This window comes from Zosterops lateralis (genome assembly GCF_965231275.1).
Source record: "Zosterops lateralis genome assembly, chromosome: 11".
Lineage (NCBI taxonomy): Eukaryota > Metazoa > Chordata > Aves > Passeriformes > Zosteropidae > Zosterops > Zosterops lateralis.
In genome coordinates this window covers 1,885,889-1,899,599 of record NC_139771.1, presented here as the reverse complement: position 1 = coordinate 1,899,599, position 13,711 = coordinate 1,885,889, and the positions used below count along the sequence as shown (strand labels likewise).

The window sequence follows — 13,711 nt, the reverse complement described above, 5'->3', positions numbered from 1 at the left end:
AGCAGGGTCAGTCCTGCCCAGTTGCCTATTTCCAAAAGTAGTAAAAGTGGAGATTGAGGGAAGAGCTAAACAGCAAGGCAAGCATGTACCAGTACTTTCCTTCAACACTCCCCCATCTGTGGTGGTTTGTGCCTTAAGGACAGCTTGTTTTTAAGAGCCCTTGAAGAGAGTGGGTATGGCTATTTCCACACCTCTCTGGTATTTTGGTGGTCCCTGTGATTTAATTATACATTGTGGGAAAGCTGTATACTTTTTGCTGTTTAGTTGGTTGATTGTTAAATGAAAATTACTTGCTTAATGTCTTGCTTGTCAAATACTTTGAACCTTGTGACCAAACCTGTGATAGAAAATAGAGAGCTGTCACTTGTCCTGAGCACTCCAAAAATACTTATGGTAGCCAAATTATTCTTCCTGTTCAGCCTCTGATAAAATCAACTCCCATAATTAAGGCCAGAGCAATAGTCTGGCGTTTATGTTTGTTTAATTTGAGTGTAGCTTTTTCATGCATGTACAAAAAAAAAGGTAAAGTTAATTATTTTCCCTGAGGTTGATGATAAATGTGTTTTTGAGAATATGGAAAGGGATTCTTGATATTCTGAGCTAGTTTGTGGTTTCTCTTACAGACCATTTTAGACTCTACACAGAAACTGAATCCATGCCAAATCCGGAAGCTTTTCTACATCCTCAGCACTTTAGCATTCAGCCAGAAACAAGAAGGCAGCTACATTCAGGTAGGCAGAGACACAACAGAAAGTTGTTCAGGCTGTGCCTTAGTTCTTCTGCTAGGTTAACTAAATACTGGTGTCATCTATGAACAGTGATTGATGTCAGGATATCCTTGAGCTTAAAATTCTCTTCTCCCCAAGTGTCTGCAAACCAGCTTGTGGCTCTAGACTTTCCACCCTGGTATCGAGGGCTTATCACAGTGACTGTGCCTCTCATCTTTCCCAGATGGGTCCCTTTCTCTTGCATGTCTAAGAAAAGCAGAGCTGTTAGACACGTTGTTGGGAGGGTACTGATGCTAGTCCCTAATCTAACCTCCCAGTCGAAGTGGGACTGTCACCAGCATGGTGTCATGTTGATGGTTGCTTTGTCTAGCTGAGCCTTAAAGGCATGCAAAAGTGTAAATTCAGCAGCCTCCTTGAGCAGCTCTGTTTCTTCATCACTTGGAAGCCTTCAGAAAGCACAGTTCAGCTTCTTCCCTGAGATGTTTGTATTGATTTAGCCACCAGAGACAACAAAGACTTTCTTGTTAGAAGAAGTGAACTTCACAGGGCACTCTGTTGTGAAGTGGTAGACTTCACACCTCTTGTGCCTCTGGTTTAAACACAAGAAGCTGTCAAACCTGGTCTGTCTAAATCCACCTTCATCTTGCACAGGATATCTTGTGTGACTCAGTTGCAGCATAACAGTGGTGGTACTGGATACCTTTGTCTGGATTTCTGCATCCTTGAACATAGCAGATAAAGAAATAATTCAAAGATTTATTTCACAGCAGAGACGTCAGGGTTTAAAATCTTCCCATTCACGAAGTTCAGCTCGTAGAAATTAGGACTATTTATCTTTCTTTGAGTCCCTGTGTAGTTTGTGTAGGTATGTTTGCATGTGCTAACCTGAGGCTATAAAAGAAAACTGCTCTTCCTCTCCTTCTGATTGAAGGCATGTTAAACAGCATGTCTAGTCATTTTGTCCTTCCCACTCACCCTGTTAAATTGGAGCTCTTTACTGCCAAAATTCCCAGTTGTATGGCAGGTTTAGCTCCTTTCTGAACTAGGTCCCTCAGTGATTTCCCTGCCTCCCACCCTGAGTGTTATGTGTGATTTGTGAAAGTTGCCTTAGCAACACACAGTGTGATTTTGCGGCCCAGGAGGACTTGGCATCAGGATGTTCTGCCTGTCACCCTTGGAAGTTGTGAAAAGAAGGGGAGGAGTGTCTAGAATTTATTTTGAGCTGAGGGTTGGTAACTGTGGAGAACAAAGGTTGGCAATTTGACTCTTATCCTCAGTGATAACTGAAGACTCCAGGGGTAGGTCACCAAAGAAATCAATATCCTGAGAGCCAACTTCCTCTTTGCGTCCTCTAAGTTCTTCTAAGCTGATGCCTCTTAGACATGAGGATCTCTGCAGGTAAATTAGGCTTTTTTCCTTGCATTGCACAGTTTGTCTTTGGACCTTCAACACAAACTGCTCCATCCTTCAGCCTCCTGAAGCTGACAGTGTTTTGAAGTGCAGCTCTGCAGCTGCTGTTTGTGTGTGACAGGCTCCAAGACCATCAGCTGTTTTTTTTAGCATACTCTTCTATTAATTATAGTTGAAACCTGAGCAAACTACATGTTCTATGTAGTAGTTAGAGCAAAGTCCAACCAAATTATTTTTAATACTGTTTACAACCTTACTTGGAGTTGAGACCAATATTTTCTCATAGTAAATGAAACACCAGAATGTGCATTCCTTCAGCAAAGCTCTAATCCTAATAAACCATCCCTCTGTCGCCCTTGGAGATGACATTAAATGAAGATGACAATAGAACTGTGAGTGATGCACACAAATACTTCTGTGGTAACATGATCTGTGTCTCTTTTCAGGATGATATGCACATGGTGATCAGGAAATGGCTCTCCAGCACAGTTCCCAACCACAAACAAATGGGGATTATTGGTGCTGTTTCCATGATAGGCAGTGTGGCATTAAAAAGGTGAGAGAAAATGTAGCAAAGATGAATTTAATAAGGCTTTCAATTCAGGCCTGAAATGAAACAAAGACAGGAGGGCATTGCCTTTGAGTTCATGCACATCTTGGGCAATTCCAGGAACTTAGAATTCTCTTCTGCATACTGTGGTGTTTAGAATTTCAGCCTGTGCAGTGCTGCTCACCTGCTGCTGGTCTCAAAGGCATCCCAAATTCCTTGTTAATGCCTATTTGTGGATCCCTTGACCACACTGCATGAAAAAAATTGAACACTGGTGGACTGACTACAGATCAGCTTCTGACTCTAGGCTAAATAACCTGAGGTGCTCTGTGTTTGAATCCAGGGAAATCTAAAAGAGAAGTCTCAAACAGCACCAAGTCTTTTCCTAATGTGTTCCCCAGAAATCTTTTCCGTGTGTAGTTCTCCAATTTCTGGAGAACCTTTGTGTATGTGATGGGTTTTGCTGAATCTTGAGTCTTGTGCCACAACAACAAGGTTATCAATTGCTTCCAGGAATGAAGGAGATGCTGCTTCACTGGAGAGACCAGAGCTGAACAGTGAGCGTGACGGGCAGGTGAGTACCAAGAGCAGAGCAGTGCAGGACACAGGGAGGGGTGACTGGAAATGCAGTCTTAACTGAAGGACTCTGTGGGTCTGGGAGTTGGCTTTCCTCAGCCTGGGATTGTTGTACATTGACTGCAGAGCCAAAAGTCTGTTAAAGATGGTGTCCTGGTTTAGGGCAAATTTGGGAGAAAACCCCTGAATAGGGTCCCTCGGAGGCGCAAACCCAAATGGCCCCTCCCCGCAGCTGATTTGGGAAAGACCCACCTCAGAGAAAAGTGGAAAAAACTATTTATTTAACAAACCAAGTGCCCACAAGCACAAAGAATGAATAATATGAAACAATAAAACCTTTCGTTGTTCTGAAATGAGATGGTAAATTCAGAAAGCCCTTGCCGTGGGTGTAGCTTGGCTCTCTGTCTCTTATCAGTCTCAGTCCCACTGGCTGCTGGAAAATGCTGAGGTCCAGGCCCCGGTGGGCCACAGGTGCCAGTTCTCCAGTGCTCCTCTGGGTTTTTTAGTCCAGAGCAGGTTTAAACGGTCCCAAGAAAAAGGGGAAAAAAACAGTCCAGGGAACTTCTCTGCCCTAGCTAGCTAAAGCTAACTAAAAGCACAGGAGATCTCTGTCCCAGAGTCTGTTTGTGCTTCACATGAAACGCTCCGGAAAAGGAATGTGTAGGAGTCAGGCAGCTTTCTCCAAATCAAACTCTGCGCTTCTCCTTCTCCTCTGCTTCACTCTCAGCCTTAAAGGCAGAGAACTTAATATACAGCACAAACAGAGCAGATGATTGGGGGTACAAACATTATAAAGTCACCCTAGGACAGATGATTTTGGAGAAACAAAAGTGCCTGCTGACTGCTACATGAGAACAAGCAGCACTGCAGTCATTTAGTGAAAGTCTTCTGTCCAGTTGTTATTTCAAAGGAAAGAAGCAGGACAATCTGCTTTAGTGAGTTAAAGGTGACCATGGCCATCCTCTCAGTTTTGGTAGCTGTGCCTTTCAGGCCATTCAGAGAAAGTATTTCTGCTGCACAGGATTGGCCTAGGAGCCTTTTTCTTTAGTTTCTGTTAAAGAATCCTCTCTGCTGGCATTCTGTTTAAGGGTGAGCCTAGGCAGACTCTTTGTGTTATTTCATGGCAGAGGACACTGAAAGGCCCATGTCCCTTCTTAAATCTGTGTCTATTCAAGTACATTTACTATTGTTGTTACTCTAGAGAAGTAGCTTTGAATATGCCTCACAATAAATTAATGTAAAAAGGACTGAAGGTAAAAGCTTGAATTGGATCCATTTACCTCCCCCATTTCTGCACTGTTTTCTCTCCTTTCAGCTGTCTACCCTGCTGGACCTTGTGGGCTTCTGCTGTGAGCAAACACCAGAAGTCTTGGCTCTGTACTATGATGAATTTGCCAGTTTGGTTGAGAAGCAGAAGGGCAATCTGGACTTGCAGCTCCTGGTACGTTGCAGAGCAATTTGAACTTAATACTTTACATGAATTCTTCAGAAAAAATGATGTTTTTCAAACATTGGTGAGATAGAGTCAATTTGAGGATTTCACTCCAGTCTGGGAAGTTGTTTGGTTCTGTGAGAGATTGGTCAGATACAAATTCCTCATTCAGCTCTCTTGGCTTTTTTGACTGTGGCATTGTACTCATTGTGCTTTAACAGCTTCTTTTTTGTGAAATTTTACATGACAACGGGGAAGCCTTTTAAAGGAAATTAAGTGACATTTCAGAGCATGCTGTTCCTATTCATAGACAAAAGCAGAATCTGAAAGAACTTTAAATTTAGTATTGAAATTGGTTTCTGGATCAGACTATTAAGACTATCTGATCCCTAAGATCTTGGAAGGGCCACAGTCATTAATGGTAATAAATAAATAAATAGTATTTATGGTGATAGCAAGAAGTTCATGAAGGTCACTGGACTGCTCTTTCTTCCTGCTGGGAGCTCTTTTTACATGTGGGTTGCCTTCCTCTTCCAGCCAGCTGCTCTGCATCTCTCTGGAACTTGTAGTCAAGCCCACGTCCAAAGAGCAGGGAAGAGATTGGTTGTGCACACTTAGCAATATTTCCTGGCTCTGTCTCTAAAGGCAACCCTTGCAGCCCATGAGGCTTCATTACTGTGATGGTTCCAGGATACTTTTGCTTGGCCTTATCTACTGCATCTTCCACAGCTGCTGCTGGAGCTTTCTTTATTGAGCCCCTTTGCTGAGCAGGTTTTTTAAAATTTCTTTATAGGACGAGTTTGGGAAGAGTTTGGTGGAGGATTTTCCCAGTGACTTTGTGGTAGATCTCAGCCCCACAGTGCATGGGTATGTTAATCACAAATAAAGCATTGGTAGTGTTTTTGTCACAGAGAACTGAGGTTGCCAACAAGACCTTATCTGTCTTTCCTTGCAGTTCATTCTTGTTCCCAGTGAAGTCCCTGTACAATCTGGATGAAGATCAAAGTCAGGAAGCAATTGCCATTAACCTCTTACCATTGGTGTCACAGAGTGAGCTTGGCAGGGTCACTGCTGGAGCAAGTAACCAAAGTAAAAGGTATTTGACACTTAGCTGTGGGATGGCTGGAAAGGTAGTATTTCATGTGTGCACTTCCGGTGCCTGAGAAGGAGCTGGTCAGAGAATTTACCAGTTTCCAGTGTTCTTCTCCTTTTTCTGATGTTCAACAAACTCAGGTCTAGAAGCATAATGTGGTTGATAGCTGGCAGTCTGTTCTGGCTTGGGCTATTTAGGTGATCTTGGGTGAATCATGATGGTAGACAGTGCTAAGCCTGCAAACATGCAGCCAAAAATGAAATTCAACTGAAAAATCAGGGCATTGTCTTTGGCAAATGGAACAGGAAGCCTATAAGATATAAAAAACTCTAAGTAAACAGGAGGACACCGAAGTTAAAAAAAAATCATAAGAGTCATAGACTTGTTAAGGTTATAAAAGGCTCTTTTTTTATTTGCACCTTCACATAATTTTTAATTTATTGTCATAAGATGTTGAGTTTTTAGTTGTTCTTTTAAAAAGATATGATCATTTTAAAATGAGGGAAAATATAGCTACTTTGCATGCATCTCTGGAAAAATGGTAATTTTTGTCAGAACTGGAGCAGTGGCACAGTGCAAAACATTGAAGGAGGTTTCCTCCACTGCTTATAACTGTGTTGTGAACAGTTTCTTACAGCTTCTTCTGAATTCCTCAACTTTGATTTCCACCAGAAGTAAATCTGACCCCATTTTTTTGTTCATTGCAGCCATATTTTTGCCCTTACGTTCTTTTCCAGAAAACTGACAATCACCAGTTATTAATTTCTGGAAGTTTTTTCCTAACCCACATTGGTGCATTTCTACTCTGTGTTGCTGTGATTTGCAAGAAGCAAAATAGAAGGCATAGGCAAGGTGGCCTGGGAAGGACACAGAACATAATGGAAAAGTGATGAGCATTCTGGAGATACATAAAACATACGATCCACTCCACTTCTTTTTCCCCCCAGAGCAGTGTCACCCATGTGTCTGTCACCCTGTTTCCGGTTGCTGAGGCTCTACACTGCAGAGCAAAACAGTGGAAGCCTGGAGGAGATTGATGCCTTATTAGGTATGGGAAATGGACTTTTTATAGAGCCTGGCTATCTGCCTTATTCCTGTGCCAGATCTGCACAGATTTCCTCCAGCTACAGGTGGAGTTGTGCATTTTGTGAAGGAGGCTGAGATGCTCTGTGCCCCCAAAGTGGAAGGGAGGCTGGGCAGACAGTTGCTCTGTCTGGGGGTGGAGTGGCTGATGGGCCTTACTCCAAATAGCAACTGGAATTGATGCAGGCTTTGGTAAGAGGTTTGGTCAATGCAAAGACCAAAGCATAGGCAGCAAACAGTCCAACCTATGCTTTTCTTGCTCTGTGCCAGGTTGTCCCCTGTACCTGACTGACCTGGAGGTTGAAGGGAAGCTGGACTCTCTGTCCAAGCAGGAGCGTGAATTTCTGTGCTCACTCCTGTTCTATGCTCTCAACTGGTTTCGTGAAGTGAGTACAGCCTTGTCTGCAGGTTCTGGAGTGGAGGGATGAGGCAACCCTAGGAGAGTAGAGGTTGGTCAGCCAGGAGAGGGGAAGCTGGAGGGGAGGGAATATTGTGGTCTTTTACTGTGGTCTTTGTTACCTGACAGAAAGGTTGTGCTCCACTTTCAGAGAAGAGGCTGTAGAATTTCCTTTCTTGGGCATGCTCTGTACTCTCAGTTCTATAGCTCTGTTAGCTGACAGAAGGGTAAAATGCAGTGTCTTCAAGCAGATTTGGAGAATGTATTGGCTAACATCAGTGGTCAGTGGGATTTTTTCCTGCTGCAGTTATTCTGATAACATGAGAAGGGCAGATTTGATGGCAATTCCCAGTCCTGCTCTTCTCCCAGAACTGCCTTGTTCCTGGCAGACCTGGGAAGTGCCAAGTGATGTTCAGAGCCACAGGTATCACAGAACCCGAAAATGTGCTGTCTGCTAATTGCTCTTGTTCAATTAATATTTTATCTATAGGTGTTGTCCCATTGCTTTTTATAGATTGCACCATTTGTATCCATATTCTTATGGAGTTCTGAAGACCTTTGTTCATGCAGTCTGAACCTGGTCACACAGGCCACTTGTGATCTGTATTATGTATTTATTCGGGACTTGAAAATGTTATTCAGAAAAGAAAAAGTAGCAAAGTGGGTACAAATCTCCCTAATTCAGTGAGCTTGGTTTTATCTTTAGGTTGTAAATGCCTTTTGCCAGCAACAGGATGCTGAGATGAAGGGAAAAGTTTTAACTCGATTACAGAACATCACAGAGCTGCAGAATTTCCTGGGAAAATGCTTGGCAGGTGAGTATGAAACATTTGTACATTCTGGGCCTGTACCAGCTGTGCAGTGAAAGGAGTTGCCTTAGACATCAATGGAAGAAGCAAATGGTAACATACACACTGCAGTTTTACAGTGGCAATTTTACAATTTTAAAAGTGTGTGTGTGGACAGCTATGATTTTCAATTTGTCCAAATCCAAACTGTTCTTCTTAATCACTTCCTCAGTGAGAAGCACACAAATTACACACTCCAGAGTCACAAGCACACAAACATTTGCTGATCCCCCAAGTATTGACACACCTTGTCCATCTCCCAGTAGCCTGCCTGGATGCCAGGCAATCTAATCTGCATCACTGCTCATCACTGCTCCCCTACTCATTGCAATTCCAGCTCACTGCTCATTAGCAGATACACAAATTCTTACACTTATGTCACAGACTCCACACTTTCACCAGGACAGTGAAATTTATGGTACTTCCTTTAGATATGTATCTGGCCTGTGTGTTGTCATTCAGAAGCTGAATTAACCCAATTTCTACATTTTGGCTTTCAGCAACCCCTGGCTATGTCCCACCACCAGCTACTTTTGACTCTGAGGCCCTGGAGGCTGTACCATCCATTAATGCTGCTGGTCCAGGCAGAAAAAGGAGTGGTAAAGAAAATTTAAAATGTTTAAGCAAACAGATGTCATGGGGGTTGACTGGCAGATTGCACTGCAGCCATTGCACTTGTGTTTGCCTGAAGCATTAAATTCTTGGCAAAGTCTATCTAGCTGGAAATTTTACCTCATTAACTCCTGTTGCAGCTGAAGGGGAGCTGGAAAAATATCCTACACCAAACAAATGTTGGATAGTCTGTCTCCTTGGGAAAGCTGATGCATAGCATTTAACAGTGAAAATCCGGGGCTTTCATTGATTACTTTCACATGCCAAAGTACTTTCTGCAGCAGTAAGTTCTGTCTTTGATGGGTTTGTGGCATCATCTGGTACTGAATCTGGGCTTGAGCCACCTTGCAAACCCCCCTGAGTTTTAGGTTGTACCTAACTAATGTCCTGAGGAACCTTGTCATGGCTCTGCTGCACAAGGAAATCTTTCCTTCATCCTTACCCATTGCTAGTTCCCACAGAGAACACACAGAACTTGCCTCTCAGTTTTCAAGCTGGATCAGATTTGCTTTGTTCTTCCTGTCTCTAGTTCAGTTTCTAGATTAGGTTTATTTCTAGTTTAGATTAGCATTTCCTGGGAATGTGTGTGCCTTAAGCCAAAGTGGACAAAAATTCACATTCCATTCAATGAGAACAACTGGAAGAGGCCACAGATCAGAATGCCTTTCCCTCCTGTGCCAAACCCATTGTGCAGAGTCTGGGCCTGTCATGTAGGAGTGTATTGGAGGGAGAAAGAAAGTTTTGACTGTTCTGCAGCTAAGAGGAGGATCCATCATTTTAGACAATGTATTTTGGAGGAGTACTTGTGATATGGACAAGTCTATGGACCTGTGCTCCATGCTTTCTTAGTGCTGATTTAAGTCCAGCCTGTGCTGGCTGCAAGTGCTGCCTAGTGCTGAGCAGTGTGCAGCCTTTGATTCTGAAGTTGCTTTTCTGTTTAAGGAAGGAAAAAGAAGGCTGATGGCAGCAAAGCTGGCTCTGCAGATCGTTCTCAAGCAGATGACAGTTCTGAGGGAAACCAGCCTGATACTGAGCTCTCTGAGCTGGACAAGGTAGGTGTACAGCCCTGGGGACTCACAAGGAAGACAGAACAGGGAAGATGCCATAGAAGCATAAACAAAAGCTCTGAGAGAGGGGTTGTTGATTCCAAAATTAATCACAGTCAGTGGTTCAATTCTGCTTCCTGGCACCTGCCTCCCATGAGAATTTTGTAAACTGTCCCTACAGAGGCCACTCTTCTGCAATTTCCTTTTCAGACTGCTGCTGATAGAGAGGCAGGAAATCCTCTGGCACAGCTGCAGAGCTATCGCCTGTACTTCCGAGAGCTGGACCTTGAGGTGTTCACTGTGCTGCATTGTGGGCTGCTCACAAAGTCTGTCCTGGACACAGAGATGCACACAGAGGTGAGTGGAACAGCCTGAAACCCACACTGCTGAGGCTTTGTGTAATGGCCTCTTTCAGAGGCTTTGGCCCTCTTTGTTCCACTGAAGTGCACAACAGGTTGGTGTTAAGATGTGTTGGTCCAGGGCTGTGAGCTGGGGACCAGGAGAGCATTTGTCCCAGGAGAGTATTCAAGGCACTGAGGAAAAAAAAGACTTTCCTGAGGAGAGCAGACATGTAATGTAGTAATGTTAAAAGCAAAACTAATGTAAATATTGCATAAAAGGTGAAAGATACTGTATAGCATGTATAGACCTAATGGAGAGAAAGGGGCTTTAATATTGAGCACAGGTAAGATATAGGGTGGTAAATACACTAAATATTGCCTGCCAAAAAGGACCTGTGACATAAAGTAAAGCCTGTATTGCAAAAACTCAAGTGTCTCAAGGCATCAGGAGATCATAAACAGCACAAATGTAGGATTGGAGTCATGAAGGTGGTCTCGTTGAGCAGAGTGTTGTATATCATCTGGGAGCTTGTAAAAACTGCATTGCTATGGCTGTAGAAAATAGAAGTCCTTAATTTTGTTACCCTCTTTGTAGACAGGCTGAGTCCATCTGGAGTCTCATTTTGTCCAGCTGCAGTAAATGCATAAAATGTGAAAAGGCCATGGCAAGCTGGAGCACAGCCTGGTCTGCCCTTGCAGACAGCTGTCTCTGTGCATGCAGGTCACAGGCCAACTGGAAGACTGTTTGACAAGTCTCTTGGGCTATGTGGCATTATTTCAAAATACTTCTTGACTGTTACTCAGTTGGTGAATTTTGTGACTCTCTGGGCTTAAACCTCTTTTTATCTTTAGGAGCTTATTTTCAATGTCAATGTAGATAAATCTGGTGCTCTCAGTTGTTAACTTGCACTGACATTGCCTCAGCTGTTTGGAGCATCAGGATGGCTTCATGCTTTGAGTAACCAGAACCAATGCCCCATACCTGCCATAGGGGAGCCATAAAACCAAGCATCTACCAGATAAGTCCATCCTGAGGTTAACTAGTTCAGAAGTCATAACCTGAAACAGAGAGGGTAAACTGGAGCTTCAAGGCACTACAGTTACATATGGGTCCTGGGATTGACTGTTCTTTTAATTGCAGGCTCGTGAAGTTGTGCAGCTGGGGCCTGCTGAGCTTTGCTTCCTTCTGGATGACCTGTGCTGGAAGCTGGAACATGTGCTGCCCTCTGGCTCCACAAGGAGGGTGCCCTTTCCAAAGGCAAGAACAGAATGGGTCCAGGTCTGGGCCAAGGCAGAGCACATCAGGGCCTTCCAGGCCTTTCCTGAGAAATGTTTTTCGGATTTTTTTTCACTTGTTAGTTAAATGGAAGTGTGACACCACTATGTGCCAGAGCAGCACCTGCTCTTTCAAAAGACATGTGTAGGCTGCTCTTGCTGAAGTGTTTGCAGCATCTGGTTCCCTGCATGTCTCAGGGAAGGGGATTTACTGAGGGAGTCTTGTAACCTCAAAACTCACGTGATAGAGAGGCAGGAAATCCTCTGGCACAGCTGCAGAGCTATTGCCTGTACTTCCTGGCCCTCCCTGGGGAGACTGGCTGGGCTGTTCAGAGTTAGCCTGGTCAGATGGCTGCAGCAGCCAGCAGAAGCTGCTGCATCCGTTTCTGGTTTTTTTCTGCATTAGAAACCCTCCTCAGTGCAGGGATTTCTTGCTGATGCCTTCAGGAGGAAAGTAAATGCATGCCCCACTGCATTAAACTGAGAATGCACTGCAACTGGATGGGCTCCTCATATTCACTGTTCTTCTTGTCTTTCTACCTATCTTAATTCCCATATGCAGAGATGGTCTTCTCTTAGTGTTTGAGTAAAGTGTTGGATTCTCTCTCTTAAAAGTTTTTTCCAACCTAAATGATTCTATAAGAAAGCTGTGTGTCACATCAATTTTATCCTTTTAGTCAACTGTTATCCACTTGTCTGAGTTGGTGGTGCTTGTTCAGCAGAAGCCAACTTTCCTACCCTGTGACCCTTCCTGACCCTGCATGGCATCAGGAATTGCACTGCTTGGCAGCAGTCTGAGATGTAGCAATTGAAGTTATTCTCAAGAGAAACTAATGAAGCAACTTTAATCTTTTGGGTTTGCTGCAGGAAAGAGGCAACAAGGATATTGGCTTTTCCCATCTGTGTCAGAGATCTCCCAAGGAAGTTGCTATGTGTGTGGTTGATCTACTCAAGCCACTGTGTAAGCACATGGAGAATATGCATAACTACTTCCAGGTCAGTGAAAAGCAATTTTGACCAAAAAACACCTCAAATTTTGTCTCCTGTAGAGATACTCTTCTTTTTGTTTAGCGGAAAAAGAGTAATTTTGTTTTCTTCAGGTTTTTTAAACATTAAATTTATGGAAATAGATTCTTGTGCCATTATATTTGTTTGAAATAACGTTTAATGAATTATTTGTTCTCTATTAAAGGCAGCTGTACAAAATCAGGATGCAGAAGGTGAACCAGGAGTGAACACCCAGGAGCACCAGCTGATGTCCTCTTGCTACCAACTGCTGTTACTGACTTTTCGCTCCTTATTTGCTTGGTGAGTTTAAAAGAAAAGTCCATAGTTGTACCCATTTATTGCTTCTTGTTTCTTTTCTTTAAAGTGTTTGCACCCTGCCAAAGGCCTGTCAGCCATGAAAAACAACCCACTGGAGTGGGTGGAGGCTTATAAGCACTTCTTAGTCAAGCCAGGCTTCATTGCCTGATTTTGAGCTGTGCTGAAGATGTAGGGGATGAAGATAAAATTCAGTCAATGAGCTTTTGGGTCAAGATCAGGATAAGAAGAGTACTGGCCCACCTAGCTGGGCACTTTCCAGTCTGCCTAGGGATCTCAGAATTTCTTACCCATCCTTTCCCATTTCCTTCCGCTCATGCTTTGCTAAATTGTCACTGTCTGAATTCTGAGTGAGGGAAGAATTTCTTTTGCCAGTGGGAAAGTATGAATGTGCATTTCACTGGCAAAAAGCCAATGCTGTCGATGCATTCAAGCTGGATTCATTAATGTCCAACTCGGAAATGCTTGTGCAGCCTGCAGACTTCTGCATCTGCTAATATAATCCAGGATAGTGTCATAAAAGTTTCTTTCTAGACCCCAATTTAGATTTGCATGTGGAAAGCATTTTACCTTTGCTGTACTTCATAAACAGTAGTAACTGCACAAAAAGGGAGGTCTGAGATCTGTCTCCTGTTGACCTCTACTGGAACCTCAGGGCCCCCTGATCCACTCTTGACCATTCTCAGATTTGTCATTTCCTCTTTAGCCAGTGTGAATGTTGGTTGTTCCTGAGTCTACCTATCTTGTCAATCAAAGATACCTGGTCAGTTTTGTACCAGACAACTAAAGATCAGTTTTGCTGTCTAGTATAAAATCTGTTTTGCTGTAGGTCAGCAAAATTGGGGTGAACTGTCCAATCACTAAAATTACAATTCTTTTTACATTTGTTTAGTCAAGGCCTCTTACATTAACAATTGTTAATTAACCTGTGTGGTTCAGGTGCACTTGAGCCATTACCATTATCAAGTCCACCTGTTCAATCTATAGAATTGGAATG

General features: G+C 43.3%; 1 protein-coding gene across 1 annotated transcript in view; it reads left to right on the top strand.

Moving 5' to 3' along the window:
* FANCD2 (FA complementation group D2) overlaps positions 1-13,711 on the top strand; it is a gene marked incomplete at its 3' end in the record, with an annotated part of 34,728 nt that overhangs the window by 11,376 nt on the left and 9,641 nt on the right. The window contains exons 17-31 of the mRNA XM_083869795.1: positions 624-731; positions 2,585-2,694; positions 3,202-3,262; positions 4,580-4,705; positions 5,490-5,563; positions 5,652-5,792; positions 6,737-6,837; positions 7,143-7,258; positions 7,976-8,084; positions 8,618-8,716; positions 9,672-9,781; positions 9,986-10,132; positions 11,258-11,374; positions 12,259-12,387; positions 12,584-12,699. Coding sequence (XP_083725921.1) covers positions 624-731; positions 2,585-2,694; positions 3,202-3,262; positions 4,580-4,705; positions 5,490-5,563; positions 5,652-5,792; positions 6,737-6,837; positions 7,143-7,258; positions 7,976-8,084; positions 8,618-8,716; positions 9,672-9,781; positions 9,986-10,132; positions 11,258-11,374; positions 12,259-12,387; positions 12,584-12,699 — 1,664 coding nt within the window. The remainder of the gene's footprint in view (positions 1-623; positions 732-2,584; positions 2,695-3,201; positions 3,263-4,579; positions 4,706-5,489; positions 5,564-5,651; positions 5,793-6,736; positions 6,838-7,142; positions 7,259-7,975; positions 8,085-8,617; positions 8,717-9,671; positions 9,782-9,985; positions 10,133-11,257; positions 11,375-12,258; positions 12,388-12,583; positions 12,700-13,711) is intronic.